At 64.7% G+C, this 23,931-nt stretch overlaps 1 protein-coding gene across 1 annotated transcript; it reads left to right on the forward strand.

Annotated features, from left to right (window-relative positions):
- Nucleotides 1–853: 853 nt before the first annotated feature.
- On the forward strand, nucleotides 854–23,480 carry LOC308609655 (bromodomain-containing protein 3-like; the record flags this gene model as incomplete). The annotated part of the gene is made up of 8 exons (XM_081223386.1): nucleotides 854–949; nucleotides 15,599–15,924; nucleotides 16,775–16,912; nucleotides 17,491–17,638; nucleotides 18,379–18,593; nucleotides 20,391–20,762; nucleotides 23,055–23,193; nucleotides 23,359–23,480. The coding sequence occupies exons 2-8, from the start codon at nucleotides 15,712–15,714 to the stop codon at nucleotides 23,478–23,480; spliced, it is 1,347 nt and encodes a 448-aa protein (XP_081079512.1). The 5' UTR covers nucleotides 854–949; nucleotides 15,599–15,711.
- Between the last annotated feature and the right edge of the window lie 451 nt (nucleotides 23,481–23,931).

Raw genomic sequence — 23,931 nt, forward strand, 5'->3', positions numbered from 1 at the left:
TTGATCTCATTCCTGCCCCTCACTGGGCAGATGGGAAAAGAGGCTGGGGGGCCAGGTCTCCGGGGAGAGCCGGGAACATCCCCTGCTCCTCGCCAGCTCCTGGCACTTGGCGCCCTCTCCCACGACAGCGAACTCGGGGGGCCCAGGCCCTGGCCTGATGTGGGTGGGAACGGGAGGTGGGGGGTTGGGGGAGGTAGGTAGATAGGGGCGCGACCGAGCGAGACTCCTCCCCGGGCGGGGCCGCCCCTGCGCGCGCGCCGACGCCCCGCCCCTGCCCTCCTGCGCGCGCCCCCGCCAGGCTAATTAGGCACGCGGTTTGTTTACAAACATGGGCGCCCGGCAGGTACGCGCCGCCCAGACCGTGCGCGCCTGAGGTTCGAGGGCGGCCCCCCGGACTCCGGGGTCCTCCGGTGCGGGCGGCAGCGGCGAGCGAGTGCTGGCCGCACTCCCGCCTTTTGCGCGCCTCCCCGAGCATCAGGAAATACTCCCAGAGGCGCACGTCCCTTGCGCGGCAGGGCGCGCGGGAGGGCCGCGCCGGGTCCCCGAGTCGCCGCCGGCGCCGCGCCCCGCCCCCGCGCCCCGCCCCCGCGCCCCGCCCCCGCGCCCCGCCCCCGCGCCCCGCCCCCGCGCCCCGCCCCCGCGCGCCCCCCGGCCCGGGCCCGCTCGCGGCCGGGTCGGCGGGGCGGGGCGGGCAGCGGGCGGGGGCGCGCGGGGAGGGGCGGGGCGCGGCGCCGGCAGGGCCGGGACATGTAGTCCGCCCGCCACGGCCTCTCCTGGGCGGCCCCGGCGCGGGCCCGGCCGCGGACTACGACTCCCGCCAGGCGCCGCGGCGCAGCGCATGAGCCCTGCTCGGCTCCGGCGCGTCTATTATGCTGCCGGGGCCGGCGAGCCAAAGAGGAGCCGGCCGCGCGGGCCGGGAGGGGACGGCCGCCGGAGCCGCCGAGGCCAAGTACGCCTTTCTCTTGCTTCCTTGCGCGCGCGGACCGGCGGGCGGCGCGGGTGGCGGCGGGCCGGGCGGGGCGGGGAGCGCGGCCCCGTACACCCCGCACAGGCCTCCGGCGCGTCCGGGGAGCCGGGCGCCCGGGACGCCGTCGCCGCCTCCGCCTTTGTGCGCGGCCACGATGCAACAAAGCGCGGCGGCGGCCCGGGGTCGCGACGGCGGCGGCGGCGGCGCGGGCCCCCTCCCCTCTGCCCGCGCCCTCCCGGCCGCCCGCGTCCCGGGCTCGGGGGCGTCGCCGCGGCCGGGGCGCGCAGCCCAGAGTTGGCACGGCCTGCGCGCCCCGCGCCAGCGATCTCCCGCGCGCCCTCCCTTACGGAAAGGATTTTTTTCCCCCTTTCTTCCGCCCGCCATCTTTCGAAGGGGGGATCGGGGCGGATGTGGAGGGGAAGGTGCGCTTCGGCGCCACTTTCCCCGCGCCCCGTTCCCCGCGCCCGTCCCGCCCGTCCTGGCTCCTGGCCGCGGGGCTCACGCGGGGGCCGTCGCCACGGCTGGGGCGGGGGCGAGGCCGGGCCAGGGAGCGGGCGGCGTGGCGTGGAGGCCGCTTTCTCCAGAGTTAGGGGCCCGAGCTGACTTTGAGCCCTTTGGAGTTGCTGGGTCGTTGCAGCGCGGCCAAGAGGAGACCCAGTTCCCGTTTTGAAATCAGCCCGAAAAGCGCTTAATCCGGGCAAGGCTGAGTTGCGGGAGGAGCGGGGGTGCGTGCCCTCCTTCCCATTCAGGGTGGGCCGCGGCCTGACAGCACGGCACAAGCCCATCGGGGAGAAGTGCCCACCCCAAACCTCACTCGGCCCCCCGGCCCTCGTGGACTCCCCGTGAATAAAGCTGGGGCTCGGGGGAGTCCTCTTCCTCCACCGGTTGCTCATCCGGGGGCAGGCCGGGGTGGAGGTCTTGGGCCGCCTCCTTTCCCTCGGGGCTAGGGGGAAGTTTTGGAAAGATGAAAGTGGGGGCACGGAACAGGTCCTCCTGGAGACCCACGTGGGGCGGTCCGGTGGTCCATCCTGAGGGTTCCCGCAATTGGGCCCAGTCCCTGACCATTCTGCAATCCTTCATTTTGGCTGAAAGCTTTCTACCCAGAAGTGCATGACTGGGGCTGCCCCCGTGTGTTCCCTGGGTTGTGGCTGCAGAGTTAATGGGGAGGTGGTATTGGGTATCAGTGGGCAAACTGGCTGGAGGGCGGAAGGCAAGTAAATGAAGGAGTCGCTCTGGCCCCTCCTCCTCGTGCCCCCCCCACAAGTGAAGACGAAGAAGAAAGTTTTTGTTTGTTTGTTTTTCTTTTTTAATCCTGCTTTTGTAGGCTTTCCTCCTGACTCTTTCTTTAAATAGGGGTTCTTTTCCTGGGTCCATGGAGTGGCCCTGGGGAGATCCTGAAATCTACGCAAAGTTGCCTGGGCGGCATGTCTCCTGGGGGAGTAGTTGGCTTTCAAGGGTATCAAGAAAAGGCCTGAACCCGTGCAAGGCTGTCTTCAGGAGTTAGGGACCTCCTTCCCTCCCTCCCTCCCTCCCCCCCTCCCTCCCCCCTCCCCCCCTCCCCCCCTTCCCTCCTCCCCACCTCCCCCCCTTCCCTCCTCCCCACCTCCCTCCGTCCTCTGGCAGCCCTGAGTGCGGCCTCTCATTTGCAAATAAAGCTCTGTGTTTGCCCTTTTCTGTCTTGAGGCCTTGATGTGTGCTGGTGGTTACAGATCGGGAGAGATAGGGCATACGGCATCTGGGGCGGGCGGTGTGGGCCATTTCGCTTTGACCTTTCTGGTAACCTCGGGGGCCCCAGGACTCTGGAATCCCGCCCCAAGCAGCTTCTCAGAAGCTTCGATCCAGTCCCAGCCCTGCCACGGGGACGTCCGGGGAGGAGGGACGGGCAGCACCAGGTCAATTTTTGTTTTGTTTTTAGAAAGTGGAGTAATTGCTTTCTCTCCACCCCAGCCCGCGCGTGCTTGGGAAGTGAGCTCTGAATAAAGGGAGAGGATTTGTAATTATTCTGCTCCTGCCTGCCTGGCCCAGCAGAGTGGTCACGGGCAGAAAGTGAAAGTGGGGGGTGGTGGCGGGGTAAAAAGTGAACCGCCTACCGCCCGCCGCAGCCGGCGGCTGCTCCTGCACCCTCTGCCTCCAGGCTGGCGAGTTGCCAGCTGCCCGAGCCCTGCGCCGGGCAAGCGGCGAGGCGCACGGCCATTTCCTGGTTCTCGGCGGCAGAGCTTTCTCTGGGGAGTGCTGGCCGCGGCCCCGAGTGGAGTGCTTGGTTCGGGACCAGCAGGCCACCTCCGCGGGCCGGCCCCAGCGTCTGCCTGGCTCTCCGTCCACCGCTGGTGGGCCCTGTTCTCCTCGGGAGAGCGGGTCTCATCCAGTGGGTCCAGGGGGAGCTGGGCCGGGTCGGGAGTGGGGGGGCCCACCGCCCCCCAGCGAGCGGCTGCACCTGGCCGCTTGCTTCAAGCCTCTGTGCAGGTCGCTGGATTTTCGGGGCGGTCGTGTGGGTGGGTGAGTAGCCTGGTCTGCCTTTCCCGTCTCCCCACGTGATGGCCCAGCTGTAAAGTGACGGAACCCCCAGGCAGGGCCCACAGACCCTACATTAGCAGGTCAGTATCTAGTCAGCATTCCTTGCTTCCGAAGGAGACTTTAGTGAATTGTGGCAGAAAGCAGCATCCTGCTTGCTGTATACCTGCCTGCTGGGAACTTGTCAGGGCAGCTCCTGCTTGGGAGCCCGCCCGCCGTCCCACCCGAGGCTCTGCCCCCTGGTTGCAGCAGGTGTCAGAGCAGCGCGCAGCGGCCCGGTGTGCTTGGCTCGGGGCTGCTGGTAGGTGCCCAGGTGATGAGTGGCTTGTTGCACCTCCTCAGCCGCCCCGCCCCGCCCACTGTGAATCCCTTTGGCACCCGCACCCCTGCTCCTGTGGTCCTGCCTCTGAGAAGCACGGGCCTCTTAAAGGCAAAGCGTCAGTTTCTGGATCTGGAGTGGAGATGACGGTTACCTGTGTGGGGGTGTCTGTCCAGAGCCCGGAGACTCTGCTGTGTCAGTGCTGTGGGTGAGTGTTTATTTCTTTTGCCAGGTTTTAACTATCCCACAGGAGAATCAGTTCTCAACCTAACTCCTTTTTTAGGGCCTTTATAACCTCAAGTTAGAACCGGCAGGTGCATTTGGGGGGAAGCCCCCCTCCCTCCCCGCTGCAGTACTGGGAGGACCCCCTCCACCTGCCTCCTGCGCCAGAAGGGAACGAGGTGCCTGGGAGAGTCCTTTCGCCGCTGCTTGGGAACTGCCACTTGGGAGCGGGGTTGGGGGGGCTTCAGGTGCCCCAGTGGGGTTTTTCTGCCAGTGCTGGAAGCTGGGCTTGGTGACCCGTGTGGCAGCGTTTCCACAGTGGTGTTCAGGAGTGTGGTCAGGAGAGTGTTCGGGGGGCTGGGGGTACCTGTGTCACAGGTGCCAAACCGTCGTGAGGAGCTGGGGCTCCAGGGTCCCCGCCGAGGTCCCCGGTACATGGGGGCAGGAATGTCCTCGTCTCCTGTGAGGCCGAATGCGCGTCGCGTGGCTGGACCCTCGTGACGCATTATCAGGAGGAGGCGGAGCTTGGGGGCAGCCTGGCCTGACGGTGTCTCAGGGATGAAACTCAGGGGCAAAGGGAAAGGAAAGGCAGGAACGGGGCGCTGCCCAACTCCAAGCCCGCTTGCGCCGTCGGGCAGAGCCGTGGAGGTGCCAGCCCGGTGCTGGAGGCTGCTTGTTAAGAGCTGGGGCCCTGCTGGCTGTGCACCCCAGATAAGGCGCACACCCACCCTGTGCTCTGTTGTTTTAGCTGCCGCCAGGCTGTCCTACGTCTGGGGTGGGGAGACACCAGTGACCGTGTGACTGTCCCCTGGGATGACAGACACTCCCTCCCCACGCCCCACAGGCTGGGAGAGGCCGCAGAATGCCCTTGGTAGGCATGCGAGCACTCGGCTGTGGGAAACGTCCCAGGACGGCGGGCCAGGGTGCCCAGCCCTTGGGAGCCTGAGCTAAGCCTGGTGCTGGTTGCTGGGGCACGGCCGCCTCCCTGTGCTCCGGAATGCATGCCGGTCCCTCTCCAGGGCTTCCAGGCTCCGGACAGCCCTCCCATGGGAGCACCTGCTGTTCTGGAAAGGCGTGGGAATGTGTTTGTGTTGGGCAGGGTGGGGGAGGCGAGAGCCTAACTCAGACCCTGGTTTACGGAGGCTGGACCATCCCATCCTCGGCCCCGCTCTGGGCTGGCGCCGGTGGGCTACCCCTCCTGCCGCTGACCCCGAGGGGCAGCTAGGGGGAGGGGTGGGGAGGGCTGGCTGCCCCTCGACATCAGGATCCGGCAGTGGTCGGGGGCTCCCAGCCTGCTTGCCTGCCGCTGTGCCTCTGGGCTCCGTGGCCTCCCAGGCCCTCTCTGCCTCATGTCCCATCTGTTAGGTGGGGTGATGGGGTCAGAGCTTCCTTCCGAGGGCTTCTCCTTGGGGTCTCAGGTTGAGAGGGACCTGGGGGGACAGCCATTTCCGTGGTCTGGTCTGGGATCCAGTGCCTGGCTGGGGGTTTTCAGGGTTGCTAATGCACAGGCGTCGGGCGTTGAATGGGGGGTGTTCTGTTGGGACAGGCACAGAACACCCCCCGTGGGTGATGACAGCATGCCGAGCCTGGGTGCTCGCAGGGCCGGGTCCCCCTGTAAGTTCATGTGACCCCCTGACCCCTAGCATCCTTTGTGGGACCGACTGACCCAGAGAGGATGGTCCCCCCTTTCCCTCTCCAAGACAAAGTGTGGCGCCGGTCACGCTGTCCTCACTCACTGTGTCCCCTGAGGACCTTCCCCTTCGAGTGGTGGGTCCCTCACCCCCCTCCCAGGAGCCCCATGGAGCTTTACATGCCCCCCGCCCCCGACACACACACACACACACACACATCACACATCGCTGGTACAGCAGCTTCTTGTGGTTTTTCAGTTGGTTTTTCTTTTGGGTAGCTTGGTTGAAAGGTGGGAGGTGACAGAGCCTCACAGAGGTGACGGGGGGGGGGGGGCGGCTGGCCTGACCCCCGCCGTGAACAGTGAGCCCCACTCAGCAGGGCTGGCGATGCCCACCAGAGCTGGTATCTCGGGTCCACGGTGAGGCCGATGTTCTGGCCAGAAAGGAAACCTTAAGAGGCTGACTTCCCCGAGGGGGGCTGGCAGGCTGGGGAGAAACATGGGGCGTCAGGGAAAACCGGATGGAGAAGGAGGCTTAGGTGCTTGGGTGCCGGGGGTGCAGAGCTGAGAGGACACGGTGGCGTCAGGAATGGGGACCACGGCCGCCGGCCCCTCAGTGGGCCAGGCCGGGTGACTTAGGAGACCCCTCAGGCCTTGGGGTGCTGCAGACGTTCCGTGGGACCGATGGGGTCCCTTGCCGGTGGGGAGCAGAAGTGATCCAGACCGGCGGTGGGCTTGGGGCCCTGGTCGGGGCCAAGGTGCTCCGGGCAGAGCCCCTTCGGGGGCAGCTGTGGTGGCACTGCTTCCTGCCCGGGCAGGGGGTGGTGGCCAGCAGGGCCCAGTGTGCGGAGGGCCCCCGTTCGCCCACCTAACGTCCCCTGGGGCCCCACGGGAGGAGGCAGTGGGCTCCGTCTGTCACTGAAGCCGACCCTGCCTGCACGGATCCTGTTTCCTGAGGCCCGGCTGCCCGGGGGCACAGGAGCTGGGGCGGCGGGCCTGGCCCCTTCCTGCAGCTTGCCGCCCCCTGTCTCTGCGGGATTGTCGCAGGAGCTCCGAGAGGCGGTGGGGGAGTGGTTTTTTTTTAAATAAATTTATTTGTTTTATTTATTTTTGGCTGCGTTGGGTCTTCGTTGCCGCACACGGGCTTCTCATCGTGGTGGCTTCTCTTGTTGCGGAGCACGGTCTCTAGGTGCACGGGCTTCAGTAGTTTTGGCACGCGGGCTCTGTAGTTGTGGCACGTGGGCTCAGTAGTTGTGGCACGCGGGCTCTAGAGCACAGGCTCAGTAGCTGAGGTGCACGGGCTTAGTTGCTCTGCGGCACGTGAGACCTTCCTGGACCGGGGCTCGAACCCGTGTCCCCTGCATTGGCAGGTGGATTCTTTTTTTTAAAAAAAATAAATTTATTTATTTATTTTAATTTTGGCTGCGTTGGGTCTTCGTTGCTGCGCGCGGGCTTTCTCTAGCTGCAGCGAGCAGGGGCTACTCTTTGTTGCGGTGCGTGGGCTTCTCATTGAGGTGGCTTCTCTTGTTGCGGAGCTTGGGCTCTAGGCACACGGGCTTCAGTAGTTGTGGCTCATGGGCTCTAGAGCGCGGGCTTCAGTAGTTGTGGCACATGGGCTTAGTTGCTCCGCGGCATGTGGGATCTTCCCGGACCAGGGCTCGAGCCCGTGTCCTCTGCATTGGCAGGCGGACTCTTAACCACTGCACCACCAGGGAAGCCTGGCGGGCGGATTCTTAACCACCGTGCCACCAGGGAGGTCAGGTAGAGGAGTCTTTGGGTTTGGGTGGACGGCCTTGCTCACAGCCTGGCTCTGCTTCTGACTGGATGGCCTCGTGCCCCTTGATCTCTGAGCCTCTGCCCCCCCACCTGGAAAGTGCAGCCCACGTGACCCCCACTGACGCCAGGATGGGGCCCAGGGAGTTGGGGCCGTGTAGCGTGGTGCCCCCCAGGGGTACCTGACTCACCTGACCCCTGAGCCACGCGACTCAGGAAGGCTGTTCTCGTTTCCCGCAGGGCTAGTGGGTCTGAGCAGGGCAAGAATGGAGGCGGAGGGAGCGCAGGCCCTGCCCCTCCCCGCCCCCCGCCCCAGGATGGAGGAGTCAGTCCCTGGCTTTTTTCCTACCTCTGACCACCCCTCTGAATGTCAGCACCCCCTACAAGCCTCCCCTCCTTCCTGAACCTGGCTCAGGACTTCCCTCTTCAGGCCCAACGCCCTCCAACCTAGGAGCCTCCTGAGGACCCCCTCCACCTGCCTCCTCCTCTGACCCCCAGCCTCATCCCCGCCCCCGTGGCTGGAGGCCCTTCCCCTGATGCTGGTGAGTGAGGCTCCTTCTGCCCTTCCGTCCGGCACCCTCCATCTAGCATCCCCCCAACACCTATCGGGGTCCAGGCTGCCCCGGCGTGCCCTCCTCTGCCTGCTGTGGTCCTGTCTGTGGCAGGAGGGCTGGAGCTGCTGCTGCTGCATTTTCAGGGTGTTTCCCACAGTGGCACCTGGACAGAGGTCCCCACTCTCTCCTTGTTTGTCCAGGACGCTGAATAGCCCTGGTGTCCAGGCTCCTCTGATGTGTCCCTCTGGGCTGAGCGAGCCTACAGGGGCCGGTTCTCTGCATTTTCTTTCGGATTCCAGTTCCCCAGGGGGGAATGAGGTGGGCCCCAGGGGATGAGTCCAAGGGCGGGGAGATGGCCATGACCTCCGGGTCCGCCTGCCCCAGAGCCGGGGACTCTCGGGTCCCCATCCCCCGCTCTGCAGCCAGGTGTGTCCAGCTCAGAGTCCCTCACGGAGTGGCGAGTGTGTGACTCCGGAGGGTGGGGTGACCGGCCCGTGTCCCCCGCCTGCCGCTGGCCGGCCATTTGGCTTTCTGGATGCTTCTTCAGGATCCCGCCAAAACCCCCGTCTCTGGGTTTTCTCTTGCTGTTCAAGGGCTTTTGTGGTTTGTCTGAGCATTTCCTCTCTGGGCGGTTTCAGATCCTCTTGCTTCGAGGGAAGGTTGTCTTCATTCTGACCTTCACCCCGTTTGTGGTGCCGCCTCCCGCCCCGTCGGGCAGCCCCGGGAGGTGGGGGTGGGGGGGGATTCTCCGAGCCTCGCTTTCCCGTCTGAGGAGTGGGGCCCCGTCCCTGCCCTCGGCCTGGGTGTCCCCGCGCGGTGCGCACCACCAGCCGGGCCAGCGGATCCTCAAGGCTCCTTTCCAAACCCCACCTCCTAGAAGGCTGGTTTCCAGCCCGGCCAGTGTGGAGCGGGCCCGGTGGGCTGTGACGCCGGTGAGATCGGGCTGCACGTCTTTGCCCGCAGGAGATGAGACACCCCCGTCCCGCTGGGGGCTGGGGGGTGGTGCAGGTGGGACTTGGTAGCCTGCAGGTTTTATACATCTGGGTTTAGGGCGCTGGGCTGTGTCACCTGCACTGCCCCACCCGGTCCCGGGTTATCCTGCCTGAGTCCATCTCCCCCCACCCCCCCACCTGTAGTCCTTTTCCCTGCCAGGCGGGGTGGGGGGGACAAGGAGTAGGGTCATGTCCCCCAAATATCGCTGTTGCTGTGGTGGTGGGCAGTGCAGGGTCCTGAGCACCCAGGGAAAGGGGGCATCACCCTCTTCTTGTGGTGGGACAGGGGCTTTCCAGTGTGGCCAGTCGAGAGACAGCAGAGGCCCCCAGGGTGCTCATCTTCTGCCATGATCACCCCTGCTCCGTCCTGTCCCCTCCAGACCCCCGCTCATTTCAGCCCCCTTCCCACCTCCCCGTTATCACGAAGCAAGCTCCAGGCACATTTCCTTCGTAAGACGTTTGGTGCCCGCGTCTAAAAGACAAGGGCTTTTTAAGAGTTATAAAAAGCCACAGCACCACCGTCAACCCCAGAGCGTTGACGTTGGATCCCAAAGATGGTCAGAGAGACAGTGTTGAAGTAAATGCCTCTTGCCTCACTGCCCGGCAGGTGTTTCTCACAAACTGGCCCAGGGCAGGCGCTGGGGTCGGGCGCCACCACCTCGTCTGCCCCGGCCATCCTCCCCCCAGGCCACGTGGGGGCCGGGAGGGGTCCCGGGCTGGGCGGAGGATCCGACCCCCATGATGGGCTGCCTTCCTCCGTTCCAGCTGTGACCCCAGAACACTACTCTGGGGGGTGAGCTTTTCTCCTGATTCTTTTGCGATGAAAGCTGACCCTTGACAGCTGATACAAGGCTGTCTGTGGTCCTTTTTTACTCTTAGACTGAACATTTGTGTGTTTCCCTGCAGAATGTCGTGTCTGATTTGGTATGTTATCTCAGACCCAGGGGGCTGGGGGTGTCTCTGGGAGACCCCCTCCCCCTGCCCCACGGAATGGTGCACTCGCTGGGTTCTGAGACCGGAAAGGTTCACTCAGGACACGCCTGGCTCGGGGAGAGTGGCTGTCAGGCTCTGGCCTGTCCCATGAGGCCGGGGGGCGGTGTTTGCTCCCCCTGTTCCCAGCGGGCGATTCCTTCTCGTGTCCGAGTGCTGGAGAGGGGATGTCAGGTGTTCCCGGGGCTCACGGGCTGTCCCAGGAGGGTGGGCGTCTGTGGGGGCTTTGCTCCTGCCCCCAGGGGGCAGCTCGACAGTGTGGTGAGAGCCTGAGCTGACACGCCACCTGTGAGCTCTGGGTGCCACGGGCTGACTGGGGGACCCGGGGTGGGGTCCCAGCCGGACCTTCCGTCTGCTCCTTCTGTGGCCCCTCGTGGTGTCTCCGCCCAGCCTCAATGGCTTGAAACATGGGAACAGGCCGGACCCTTCTGGTACCCACCCCCTGCTCTGAATTTGCCTTGTTTCCCTTGATTTGGGGGCCTGTGGGCACCCCACTGGGATTCCCTCGAGGAGGAGGTCTGGCGGCCCCCATGGCAACTTTGGGTCCCCAGCTGGTGAGGCCTGGTGGGCAGGGTGACCAGGCCTCTCTCCTGGGTGGGGCCTGGCATGGCCTGTGTTCCCACATGGAGCCTAGGCCTGCTGGGCCGAGGAGACCACGTGAGGGGCCAGCGCCCGCCGGGAGGGGACAGGCCCGGGGGGAGCTGTGGGGAGGAGCAGGACGCTTCCTCGTTCTCCGATGGACAGGCCGCCTCTGTCTGCACCTTTGTCGTCTCCTGCCCGGCTCCCCGGTTCCGGCCAGGGCGCCTCAGCTGGGTGGCCTGTGGTTCCCTGCCAGGACCATGTGGAGTCGGGAAGAGGGTGACGGGCTGCTCCTGGTGCTCTGGGACGTGGCGGCTGGGAGAAGTGGGAAGCTGCATCTGTGTTTTAAACGGATCCATCCCATTGCACAGGCTGGGCCCATCCCAAGTGTGACCTCATTGTGTCTTCATGGCACACAGAGGTGGGTATCTAGGGACCCTCGGGCTCTGTCCCTTTGCTGTGGCTCCTCCCCGCGTGGCTTGGGAACCACGGGCACCTCCTTTTTTCCGCCCGAGGGGCCAGTGTCACCCAGCTCTCTAACCACTCTCCGTGATGTCCCTGGCCTCCCACGTCCTCGTGGGTGGGGAGCCATGCCTCCATCCGTGGGGCTGCGTTGGGGGCACTAGACAGCTGATGGCCATGCTGCCGGGGCTCAGCCAGGAGGGGAGCTGGGATTTGAACCCCAGTGTGGCAGGCCCAAGTGGGCACTCCCCGCCGACCTTCTGCATGGTCCTCGTGTCTGGGGCCCTCTTTGCATCTCTGGCCGGAAGTTAGGATCAGACCAGGGACTTGGAGGGGCACTGCTGGCCTGTGCCTGCCCCCAGGGCTCGCCAGGTAGCCTTGCTGTTGGTTGCAGTGGGGTCACCTGGTTCCTTAGCTGCCCGGCTCCTCCTCTCACCCTGTGTCACCCGTGATGCCAGGAGCCAGTTCGGGGAGGCACGGGGTCCTGGGCTTATGTCCCTGAATCTCCATGTGGGTACGCTCAGGAAAGAGCCCAGGGATGGAGGAGCCTCAGCTTTGTCATCTGTGCGATGGGCCTGGTCACTGACCTCATAGGATCACATGGTGTCTCACCCTCAGCAGAGGTTTGAAGGGCTCTTGGCCGTGGCCGACCACCCAGTGTATTTCTTGGTGCTTCTCCAAGAAGCACGGTGAGAGTCTGTTCCTGTGTGGCTGGGGGACCCTGGGCGTGGGTAGTGGGGGACCCCCCCCCGCAGTCTCCCCTTCCTGGTGTTTCAGACCCCCATGTCCCTCCACACCTCTTGTCCGTTAGTGGTATCGGTTCAGGGCTGAGCCCTGTGAGAGGGTCAGCTGGTAGACGGTTTAAGTTCCAGCTTCTCTCTGGAAGCCGCCTGTGCCTTCCGGTCTCAGAATGTGGCCCTGACCCCTGCCCAGACCAGGAGGCTGACGGACAGCACAGCTGCTGGCGGCGGGGAGCGTGGGCGGCACCCTTGGCGTCCATCCTCGTCCCTCTGCTGCCCCGACAGGTGGGCGCTGAGGGGATTTCTCGGCCTTCCAGGAGACACGGGGGCGGCTGACCGCGCCTCCCACTGGTGGCCCTGCCGAGGGCGAGCCAAGACTTCGGGGGCGTCGCGGCCCCCGGATTTCCCCTGGACGGAGCACACGGGGCTGCCTGGCCTGTCCCCAGACTCTGGGGCAGTGTCCCCAGGCCCAGAGGAAGGGAAACGAGCTCTGAGATGCTTGGCTATGTTTGTACATTTTTCCAAAAGAGAAATCCCTTTACACTTTTCTCTTTTTGCAAAAGTAACACGTTCTTAAAAAGAAAAAAAAAATCCACCGGTTCAGAACCGCCAGCAGAAAGGGAGGAAGCAGCCTTGGGGCCCGTCTGCTGTGGGTGTGAGGTCCTGAGGGCTGGGGGCCTCCATCATCTTCCTGCCCCTCGTGGGAACGTCCTGAGGCGGCGTGTGGCCTTCTGCATTCCCATCCCTGCTCAGCCGGGGTCTGGTTTCCTCGGGGTCGCTGTTGGGTCTGCGGGATTGCGGGACAGGCAAGGCCAGGCTCTCGCTGCGGCTCCGCTTGCCCTGGATGTGCCGGCCCTGAGGTCTGCGCTCCGTGTGAAGGAGTGAAGGCTGTGCCCCAGCAGGGAGCTGCGTGGCCCCTTTACTCCACCCGCCACCCCAGAGGGGACAGCGTGGGGTGACCTGTGCGACCCGTATGTCCCACCGGAGAGGGTCATGCCCAAGTGCCCCGGCTGTCCCTTGCCCGTCTCCTCCCCGGCCACGCAGCCCTTCCCAGGAGATGGGTCCTGGCTCCTGGGATGGAAGGGGCTTGGGGAGGGGGGTGCCACCCCAACCTCTCACGCTCTAGCTGCCTTTCCTTCCTCCCTGTTGAGCTGGTGCCCAGGCTGCCGGGGACAGAGGACAAGCCAGGCGCCTGCCTCTGCCGTGGGGGGTGCTATGTGGCACCACCTGACAGGGGACACCACGACCCCCGCGGTCATCCGCACGTTCCTGCAGGCTTCTGAGTGCATGGGGGGACCCCCGCCTCGTCCCAGTGGAGGTGCTGGGGGCAACATTCCTGTTTGCAGAGAGGGGGAGGTCCCATTGCCACGTGCCGTCCCCCAGGCCGTGGGGCATCCAGCACCTTTTGCATGTGTCGCCTCTAGACCTCACAGACCCTGCTGGGGTCCCAAGTGTTTCCACACCTCGGGACTCCCTGTGGCCTGGGGTGAACGCTGGCATTCGGTGAGCATGTGCCGGGCCAGGCCCTGGGCTCAGAGCTTAGCCACGCAGTCTGGGACCGCCCGACTCCGCCTCGCAGCCGCCGGGTGCTCACCCCACGACGGGGACGTGTCCTGTGTTTGCTGCGGGCTTCCTGCTCAGCCGCGGGGGTGGGGTAGTCGGTCATTGGCCAGAAGAGGGAGGCAGTGCAGAGGCCAGGCTGAGGGTCCTGACGGCGGCCCCGGCACGTCCCCGCAGAGAGCTGTGTCCATCTGTCCTTGTGCTCGGAGGAGGCCGGTGTGCTGTGTGCCACCCGTTCCCTGCTCCCTGGACCGTGCAGCAGTAGCGCTGGGTACTGGGTACTGGGCATCTGCCCACCCGCCCCACATCTGGCGGCCCGCAGTGCACCGGGCCGGCATCTAGGGTGGGGGTGTGTGATGGGAACAGGGTGCATCCTCCCCTCACGGATCCCGGGTCCCCCCACGTAGGGAGCCGCTGCAGCCATCCCGGCAGGACCGTGCGGCGATTGGTACGTGTCCAGCACTGACCCGAGCGCTCTGCGTTGGATCCCTTTAGTCTCACAGAGCCCCGTGTGGACACAGGGGGACCAGATCCCACGGCTGGCGAAGGGCAGAGCTGGGTTTGCGAACAGGAGCCTGGCCCCGGCATCTGCTGTGCACCCCTGAGCTGCCCGGGCTCCAGGAGGGTCCGGGAGGCCCTGGCGGCCGGTGGCGTTGGGGCAGAGGCGCCAGAGGAGGAGAGGGAGGGAGGGCGCGGGCCTGCGCAGCCACAGCGGCCAGGACAGCGAGACGAGCCACTGGCCAGAGCCGGACAGGCAGTGCGGGTCTGGACAGGAGCCCCGTGTGGGGCAAGGCCGTCGAGGGGAGGGCAGGCCCGTGGGAGGTTCGCAGAGACCCCAGCAGGAGGCGGTGGTGCTGGGCCAGAAGAGGTCAGACCTGCTGGGGGTGGGGCTCGAGGGTGAGCGCTCCGGCGCTTTTCCGTCTGGGGGCCCGGCGGGCACGGCCGCTCTCTGTACGGAGCTGCCCTGGGGGCCAGGGCGCTGCCCCGGGTTGGCAAGACGGGGGCGCATGAGAGGCGCCGCTCGCCCGGGGAGAGCGTGGAGGAGAGGGGCTGCAGGCCCCCAGGACAGCGGGCGGGTGGCCCCTAGGGGTGCTCCAGAGCATTCCTCCGAGGAAGGGCGGGCAAGCGGGGCAGGTTTGCTCGGTGGCGAGATGTGCGCGACGTCTGGTTCGAGTCCTCTTCCCTCTTGGTCGGGGGGCGCTGAGGAGGCGCTGGCTGGGGTTTAACAAGCCGGCATGGGGGGCCCTGGTCTGTACCTCGTGCTGATGACCGTGGTGTAAGCACGCCCACGTGGCACAGCAGGCTGCCGGCAGGACGTCCGTCAGCCAGCTCGAACACTCTCCCAAGTTTTAACGATCTGCTTTCGCAAGTCGTAGAGGGCGTGCTTCCAGCGGCCGACACGCGCTGCTGTGTCCTCCCAAAGGCTGGCCCCCAGGCGGGCCCTGCCACCCAGCCCAACCCGGCTCAGTCCCGTGACAGATGCACATAAATACCTACGGGGTCGCAACGTGCACAGATGCCGCCCGGGTCCAGATTTCGTATGCAGCCCCCAGGGCGTTCTGTGGCCTCAAGTGACATTGGGGCCACTGACTTCCTCCCAAGACGTGGGGTTTTGATATTGGGGGCGGCCCCTTCATCCTTTACGGCACAACATTTTTCTTGGTGCTAGTCGGTCTCCTGGTGACACACGTGGGGCAGTGGCGGCCGCTTCCTTCCCAGCTCCACGCTCAGAACATTCCGAGAGTCGGGGTGTGGCCTTGCAGCCCCTCACTCGCTGAGGCTGCCGGCTCCCATCGCCTTCTCCCACCCCCCTCACCCCGATTGGCCGAGGGCCCAGCCACCATCACAAACCAGAGCCCGTGCTCATGGTTACATTAGAACCTTCATCGGTGGCCTCACTCAGAGGGCCCTTGCCCTGTGTGGTCCACGTGTGCCGGTCCCCGTGTGCCCGTCCACGTCGTAGCCCTCTACGTGTGGATCATTCCCTAAAAAGTTGCGACGGTCAAGAGCAGCAGGCGGCTGGTGGGCAGTGAGCCAACAGGGGCCCCCACCTGCACGGCCGCCGCCCCGCCTGCCCAGGTGGCACCTGCTGGCATTCTGTCCCGTCACCTGTGTCTCTCCCTGCCCCAGCCTGAGGGCAGCAGTGGGTGAGTGGTTCTCTGACAGGTGAGGGTTGGCCTGACCGGGGGCAGCGCGCCAACGTGGCCTCACACGCCCGCGCGGCTGTGCTCGGGGACCCAGGCGAGATGGAGGGGCCTGGGGTGACCGGCCGTTCCCTGCTGTCCCTCCTCCCCCGCAGGTGCTGCCTGGCTGGGCCCAGACATGGGATGTCGCACCTCGGCGGGGAGCACAGAGGAAGCCAGGGCCTCGCCGAGCTGCTGCCGTGACGGCCAGTGAGCGAGCAGCCGGAGGATGTCCACCACGACGACGGTCGCCCCTGCGGGGATCCCGGCGGTCGCGGGCCCCGTGAACCCGCCCCCGCCGGAGGTCTCCAACCCCTCCAAGCCTGGCCGCAAGACCAACCAGCTGCAGTACATGCAGAACGTGGTGGTGAAGACGCTCTGGAAACACCAGTTCGCTTGGCCCTTCTACCAGCCCGTGGACGCCATCAAGCTGAACCTGCCCGTGAGTGGCCCCCTACCCGCCGCCCCTGCCCCTCCGCGGGCCCGACTCCTGGGAGGACGGCCCCCCTGGTCTTGGCAGAGATGGTGCCTGGAGGCGGCTGGTCCTGATAAGCCAGGCACAGCTCAGGACCCACAATGACCAAGTAGCAGAGAGGATACTTAGGCGAGTGGGGCAATGGAGGGCGGCTGCCCAGGTGCAGGAAGCGGGGAGAACCCGTGGCCTGTGGGGGGATGAAGGGGGAGCCGGCGATGGGGCTGAGGCCTAGAGGCTCACCTGTGTCTTCATCCTGTGCCCGGCACTGTCCTGCAGAATGACGCGTCCACACCTGAAACCCTGTGCTCGAGAGGGGTGTGGCCCACTTTCCCAGGGTTAGCGCCTCAGCTGCATGCCCGGTGCCGACCTGACCATCTGACGGCTTTCTCTTTTGGACCCAAGTAGAGAGCCCCTGAGTCCTGTGAGGGGAAGCCCTGGGCCAGCGCTTGGCGGCCTGGGTCCTGGGCCAGCTTGGCCCCCGGGCCCTGTGGGCCCCCAAGTGAAGTTTGGAATCTGGGGAGGGGTCTCAGCCCCACCTCCGGAGCCTAGAACAGCTCTGGGCTCTGCCCCAGCTCTGTGGGTCTGTGCGTCCACACAGGACCCTGCTTAGGCCAGGGGCTTGGCAGGGATTATGCTGGCCGAGCGCTCGCCCCAGACCTCACGCCCACCTGCCCTCAGGTGAACAGAAACTTGGGTCCAGCCCCAGTACCCAGATCCCTGAGGAGACTGTCTCCTGCACGATCTCTGTACTTGGGAATCGCAAAAGTTGTCATGAATTTGAATCCAACAGTAACACCCCTGAAAATCTCTTTCTTAGGATTATCATAAGATAATTAAAAACCCAATGGATATGGGAACTATTAAGAAGAGACTGGAGAATAATTATTACTGGAGCGCGAGTGAATATATGCAGGACTTCAACACCATGTTTACAAATTGTTATATTTATAACAAGGTAAGAAGACGGTGTGGCGTGGGCCCTGCACGCCCCTGTGAGCTGCCCCCGGCCCGGGGAGGCCTGGGGTGGAGGGCCAGCCTGGGGTTGGCCGGTGCCCGCCGGGCTGGGCACTTTGCACAGCTCTCAGACAGGCCCAGGGTGCATCCCAGCCTCGCACTCAGCCCTTGTCTGGCCGCGATCCCCTTGTGCGGGCCCCACAGGCCACGCGTTTGAGCGGTCGCCTTGTGTGTGGACTGCCCTCCCCCCCGGCCCCGTCCCCTGCTCCAAGGAGGGAACATTAAAACAGCCTTTTTTTGGAGGGTGTTGATACATACCAGACGCTTTAAAAAGTCCACACGCTTGGACCTTTTTTCCTCCGTGGGACGGGATGAAGGGTGGTTTTTATCCTTTGTGTTTTTTGAATTCTTCCAAGAGTTTCCACGTTAAAATATATTCTTTTTGCCTCCCTCCTGCCCTGCCACATCCCTTCACAGCTTTCTAAATAAATATTTTTCTTGAGCAACCACCATGTGTTTGTCTGCTGCAGACACTCGGCTCATTTCCAGCAGGTAACCTTGCCTCTCCTGTGTCTTCAGCCCACAGATGACATAGTGCTCATGGCCCAAGCCTTAGAGAAGATTTTTCTGCAGAAAGTGGCCCAGATGCCCCAGGAGGAAGTTGAGTTATTACCCCCTGCTCCAAAGGGCAAAGGCCGGAAACCAGCTTCGGGAACCCAGAGTGCAGGTAAAGGGGTGGATCGTGCAGTCCTCTCCACCTCTGGCAGATGGGCAGGGTGCCGATGACAGCGTATCTTCTGAGGGTCCCTCCGCCCCTCTGGGCTCCGTTTTCCTGACCCACTCTGCAAGGTTGGGTCAGTGATGACCAGAGCTCCGGGCACCGGGCCTCTGCTGTGTGTGGCCTGCAGGCCTGGTGACCTTTGCTCCGGGCAGGGATCGTGCTCCTGCTGTGTTCCTGCGCTGCCCATCTCCCACCCCCCTCACCCCCCAGCTCTGAGGACACCTCTTCTGGAAGCCACACTGTCCCTTTGTCCCCTCTGAGGAATTTGCCTCTTCAGCATGCTTTGTGTTCTCTGTGGCCTGTCAGGGAGCGGTGGGGGTTAGGGTCAGCACGGGGGGTGACCTTACCTGGTCCGGGAACCTGGAGCAAAGGTGCACCCCGATGGTGAGCTTCCTGGGCGGCCCAGCCCTCCAGAGAGGCCAGGGTGTTTCACACTCACAGACGGGGCTGAGGCTGGTTACCTGTGGAACCCGAGTCAACCCCCTGGCTCTTCCTTCCGGGCTGTGCGCTTTGTCCTGGCTCACTCATTTGGACCACGGAGGCAGCCACGATGAGAGCCAGGGTCTCGGCAGGAGGGGCTCCGCTGGCACCCGGCGGGCCCTGGCTGGAGGGGATGGTCCCGGCAACGTCCAGAAGCATCGCTGGTGGAGCCGGGTCAGTTCAGCCTCCTTTCCTTTGTCCTCAAGGTACGCAGCAAGTGGCGGCCGTGTCCTCTGTCTCCCCGGCCACCCCCTTCCAGAGCGTCCCCCCCACGGTCTCCCAGACGCCCGTCATTGCTGCCACCCCTGTGCCAACCATCACTGCAAACGTCACGTCAGCCCCTGTCCCCCCGGCTGCCGCCCCGCCCCCGCCCGCGACGCCCATCATCCCCGTGGTCCCTCCCACGCCGCCCGTCGTCAAGGTGAGCTTCCCCCGGGGGCGTCCTGGACGCAGGCGGGTGCGGGGCGGGCAGGAGGGCGCTCCGCCGCTTTCCCCTGGCACCGACCGCTCGTCGGGCGTTGGGCGTATGTGCCTTTGGACGGGTCCCCTCCCCCGCCACGCCCACGAGGTGGGCCACGGTTCCTGACACCGACAAGGAGCCCGAGGCTCGGAGCGGCAGGTCACACAGCTGGTGAGGGCGGCTGCGCTTGAGCCCCAGCTTCGCCGGCCTTTGCAGGGCGTGGGCCGAGGCGGGGGGTGCAGAAAGGAGGGGCGTCCCGGCCCTCGCCGCCCGCGCTTGCGCTCGGATTGCCTGGGCGTGGGGAGGGCGGTGGCGGCCTCCGCCCGCTCCTCGCGGCCGCCATGAGTGTGCGCGCACGTCCCTCCCCCGGCTCCCTGGGGGCTTTCCACGGCCGGGCCTGGGCTCCGAGCGGGCGCTCCCCGCGAGATCCGGGGCCAGCGAGGACGGCTGAGTCTCCTGCTCTGAGCAGGCCCCCGCGCCGGCCACTGATGTGTATCGTCTTCTCCGATTTGACCCTCACAGCGAGCGACCCTCTGGGGCAGGCAGTATTTCCCCCATCTTACAGATGAGGAAGCAGGCGCTCAGAGGGGTTAAATGGCTCCCCCAAGGTAAAATGCCATCTCCATCGCTTTCCTCTCCCCCGTGGCCTTCACTGCCTGTACTCGGGCGGCGCCTGGCCCGGCCGCCTCACTCAGCTCCCGGCTGTCTTGGAGCATGTCCCATCTGCCATGGCCCAATGAGCCCCCGGGCCCCATGGCACCTGCTTGGCCTCCGTGGGCGCCCGTGAAGTGTGTGTGGGTGGCTGGCTCGTGCCCGCCAGCCTGGGGGCAGCGGCTTGGCTGGGGCGGCGACTTTGGTGGCGCTCAGACGGCAGACCCCCGTGAGGCCGGCGGCCCAGGTGCGCCTGGCTCCCAGGGGCTTCTCCGTCCGCCCGAGCTGAGGGGAGGGGAGCCCCCCGGGCTGGCCTCGGGGTCACAGCGACCCTGGCCACCCAGGCACGAAACACGCTTTCATGCACTGGACACACCCACCAAGTGCTCGTTGGTCATTTCAGTGTTTCCTCCCCGGTGGGAAGTAGCTCTGTGACGTCTGCTGCCCTCAGGGTCAAGTCCAGCTCTGCCCAGGCACTTAGCCCCCCGGAGTCCTCGGTCCCCAAACTTGTGCTGCTGCTTGTGTTTCCCGGCTGGGCCGCTGCCCCTGCCCCGCCCCCCGCATGCTCCTCCTGCACCCCTCGTCCCGTGGCTGCCACTGTCCTGGGAGCGCCAGCTTTGAGGCCCGCGTCTGGGACGCCCCTCTGGCCTTTGACCAGCGGGGGTCCTCTCGTCCCTGCTGTCCCCAAGCCCCAGCCCCACTTGGCGATGCTCCCAGTCACGGTGCCACCTCGGTTGTGCGAGTCCCTGAGCCGCGGCCCAACCCTGGGCGCAGGCGGGCCGTGTGCTGCATCTCACACTGCTGGGGTGGTGAGCGCCCGCCGTGACGGCGCGGGGCCTGGGGTCTTGGCGGGTGGGCGGGGCCCAGGGACGGCCCGGGGGTAGGTTCGGAGTCCAGCTTCACCACTGCCAGCTGTGTGACCTCGGGTCGGCAACGTGGCCCCTCTGAGCCTCGGCGTCCTGCGTGGCGCGGGGCCCCGGGAGGATGGCCACGGCCATGCATGTCCTCGCTTCGCTCGGTGCCCGGCAGCTGGTCCGCGCTCCAGGGGCGCCACCGCAGCGGTTCTGATCCCGGATCCCGGGGCTCACTGTTGTTTTGCTGTCGCAGAAGAAGGGCGTGAAGCGGAAAGCAGACACGACCACGCCCACGACGTCCGCCATCACCGCCAGCCGCAGCGAGTCGCCCCCACCGCTGTCGGACCCCAAGCAGGCCAAGGTGGTGGCGCGGCGGGAGAGCGGGGGCCGCCCCATCAAGCCGCCCAAGAAGGACCTAGAGGACGGCGAGGTGCCCCAGCACGCGGGCAAGAAGGGCCGGCTCTCGGAGCACTTGCAGCACTGCGACAGTATCCTCAGGGAGATGCTGTCCAAGAAGCATGCGGCCTATGCCTGGCCCTTCTACAAGCCAGTGGATGCCGCGGCCCTGGAGCTGCACGACTACCATGACATCGTCAAGCACCCGATGGACCTGAGCACCGTCAAGGTACGCGGGCGGCGAGCCGGCCGGGCCCGCTCCCCGTCTGGGCGGCCCCTGGCATCTGCAGGGTGGCCTGGCGTCCCGAGCGGCTGTCGCGGTGCTGGTGTCTTATGCCAGCCTGGGGGCAGCTCGGTAGGCTTGGGGCATCGCCCGGCTCCCTTGGCCTGCCCTCCAGCAGCACACGGGGCCTCAGGGCCGGCCTGGGGCCCTGGCGTGGGTCTGGCAGGGTCGGGGAGGAAAGTGTGCTCTGCCCTACGCTCACGGGACCGGCAGCTTCCTGGTCATCTGTTCCTCTTGAGCCGGTCTCGTCATCTCGTTCACTTTCATCCCAGTGCGTTTGCAGGTCTTTGTCATAATGTTAGGCAAGGTGGCCCTTTCCCACGGCCCAGCCCCTCCCTGGACAGAAGTGGGCGCTGGAGGGGGTGGTGGCGGAGCTGAGACCAGGAGCCCCGGCCTCCCGATTCCCGCAGCAGGGTCTTCCTGCACTGGGGGCTTCCCCCTTGGCTTTTGTGGGGTTTCCTCCAGGTCAGCTCAGTTGTGTACAAGCAGAGAAGAGCAGGTCTGGGCCAGGCAGAGATGGAGAAAATTCCCCGGCTGGCAGCGGCAGCCTCGAGGGCAGGGGACCCGGGGTCTTCCCTGAGTGCATGCAGGAGGGCTTCCTGAGCCCCCGTCGGGCTTGGGCCCCAGCACGGCTGCCCTTCCTCGGTCTGGATCAGTCTCTGACGGTCTGAGGAACGTCCCTGGCCATTGGACCGTTACCTGGAACGGTAACCCCACAAAAGGGGCAGGTGGTTTCTTTGCACCCATGGGGTCTGGGCCCTGAGCCGCTGGGTTCAGTCATTCTGCCTCGAGTACCTGTCTGGGGCGGACTCTCCTTAATGGAAGTCTTTCTCCCCGCCAAGGGACAGGACAGACCTGGCCACCTAGGGCAGTGGTTCTCGGGGAACTGGCTGAGTCAGGAGGGCCTGGCTGGGCTGGGTGACTGAGCAGCTTCGTCACCTTCTCTGATCCTCCTCCTGACTGCGAGGGCAGGGCTCCGGCTTTCTTGGACTCGCTCAGTGCTGCAGTGGCCCTGCTCCTACTGGGAGCCCAGGGGTGTCAGCTACTTTTCTTTGACTGATTTTTTCTTTTAATTTGTGTGAGTAAGATAGGAACAGAGGGTCAAAAATCCAAGCAAAGCAGAGGTGGGTGGAGAGAAGACCTAACCTCTGGTATCGTTGCCACCCTTTCCAGAGATGTTTCTAGCTAATGGTTTGGTTCCATCTCTCTGGATTAGCTCCTGGCTCAGGCTGGCTCTTTCCAGCAGGTTTTGACTGTGGGGCAGTGGTACTTGGGCTCCCACATGCACCAGGAAAGTGGCCGGCTGTCAGATTAGGGCCAGAGTCTGAGAATCTTACAGAAGTTGAGAGGGTCTCGGGTGCCCATTTCTCCTTCCTGGCTGAGCTACCCCAGACTGGGGAGGCTGTGCAGAGGGCTGGAGCTAGGCAGCCCCAGTGCTGTTGGAAGCTCTCCAGGCGGGGCAGAGGAGGACGGTTTTGTCCTAGGCTGTAGAGTCTGACCACCACCAACCCCTCCATCGAGGCCAGGACTTTGTTAGTCTAGGTGCCGGCGAGGTAGGTGGTTAGGCTCCAGCTCACAGTGTCCTGCTGCAGCAGAGCATGGCCCCCAGCATGAGCGGGCGCCTCATACCCCCGACACGAGGTCCTTGACCGATGAGCTCATATCTGTGTGAACCCGTCTAGGCGTGGGGAGCTCTCTCCCTCGAGAGCCGTTGCCCCGTCTGCCCCGATCTTAGCTGCCACATTGTGGTCCCTGGCTGGCTGCACTTCTGTCCCCACATGCAGAGCCAGTCATCCCGTGCTCCCGGCGGGGCAGTGGGACGACCTGGTGCTCTGTGAAGCAGGCTAGCTAACAGCACCTGAATTCTCAGGGGAGAAAATTAAATGTCTCATTCTGAGGACTGAGTAGCCCCCTAAACTGGTAGAGAGTGACTTTTCACCACAAGTTGCTTACTCCCCACCGGAGCTCCTGCCAATGGGGATATCGGCGTGTGAAAAGTTAGCCGAAACGTAGAGCTGGGGACTTTGGTTGCGGGAGCTGGGACTTTTGGGAGCACCTTTTTCTTTCTCCCAGAGTGTCAGCCTCTCTGTGGGGTCCTGGACCCTCCCCTCCAAGCCCTCGGGGCCACCCTTCCACCTTCTCCCTGGGCTCCCAGACGAGGTTTCGGGCTGGCGGTGGACATGCGGAGGGTCCCGAGGCACAGCGGTGCCCTCACGCCCCGTGGCTTGTGTGTTACAGAAGAAGATGGACAGCCGTGAGTACCCAGACGCACAGGGCTTTGCAGCCGACATCCGGTTGATGTTCTCCAACTGTTACAAGTACAACCCCCCAGACCACGAGGTGGTGGCCATGGCCAGGAAGCTGCAGGTAACCCCAGGTGCTCTGTGTGGGGAGGGATCCCCTGGACACAGGAGGGATCAGCAGCTCAGGGCAGGTGCCCAGGAAGGACATGGGTGTCGGGGAGGGCATGTCTCCCAGGGGAGGTGTGGGGTCGAGGGGTGGGGTGTCTGGGGACCTAATCCACGGGCACGTTTCCCCTGAGCGGCGGCCAAGTGGCGGCCAGGCCCCGAGCCTGCTCCCCAGGGACGCGATGGCCAAGAGGCCAGTTTCTGCCTCCTGGGAGCTGCAGGCTCAGGTGGGCAGCGGCAAGCAGCTGGGGGCTAGCAGGCATTCTAGCCAGGGCAGAGGCGGAGAGAAGGCAGACACCCGCTGCCCTGCACTTCACCGCGGGCCGAGGGCCCTTTGTCAGGAGCCTGCCTGTGAGGCCCGTGGGCGTCGTAGTGGGGGACGGCTGTTTGTGCAGCCTGTTGCTTTCCCGACCACAAGGCAGATGGCACGTGGGAACAAGGAACAAGGATGTTTTCAAAGACTGGTAGGATCTCTAAAACATTTTTAAAGTACATGTCATTGATAAAGATAAATACTCGAAGGTTGTGTAATACAACAGATTAATCTTTGAGAAGAGTGAATTTATGCTGTTTTGAAAACTATGGCTGGTCAGATTTACTGCCTAATTCTATAAGACGATTTCTCTAAAAAATACACATTATTTCAAACACTTATTGGCTGTGAAATAAGTTAAGGATATTTCAAATGGCTTGTCTGCACAGAAAGG

Source organism: Mesoplodon bidens, assembly GCF_964165515.1.
Source record: "Mesoplodon bidens genome assembly, chromosome: Y".
NCBI lineage: Eukaryota > Metazoa > Chordata > Mammalia > Artiodactyla > Ziphiidae > Mesoplodon > Mesoplodon bidens.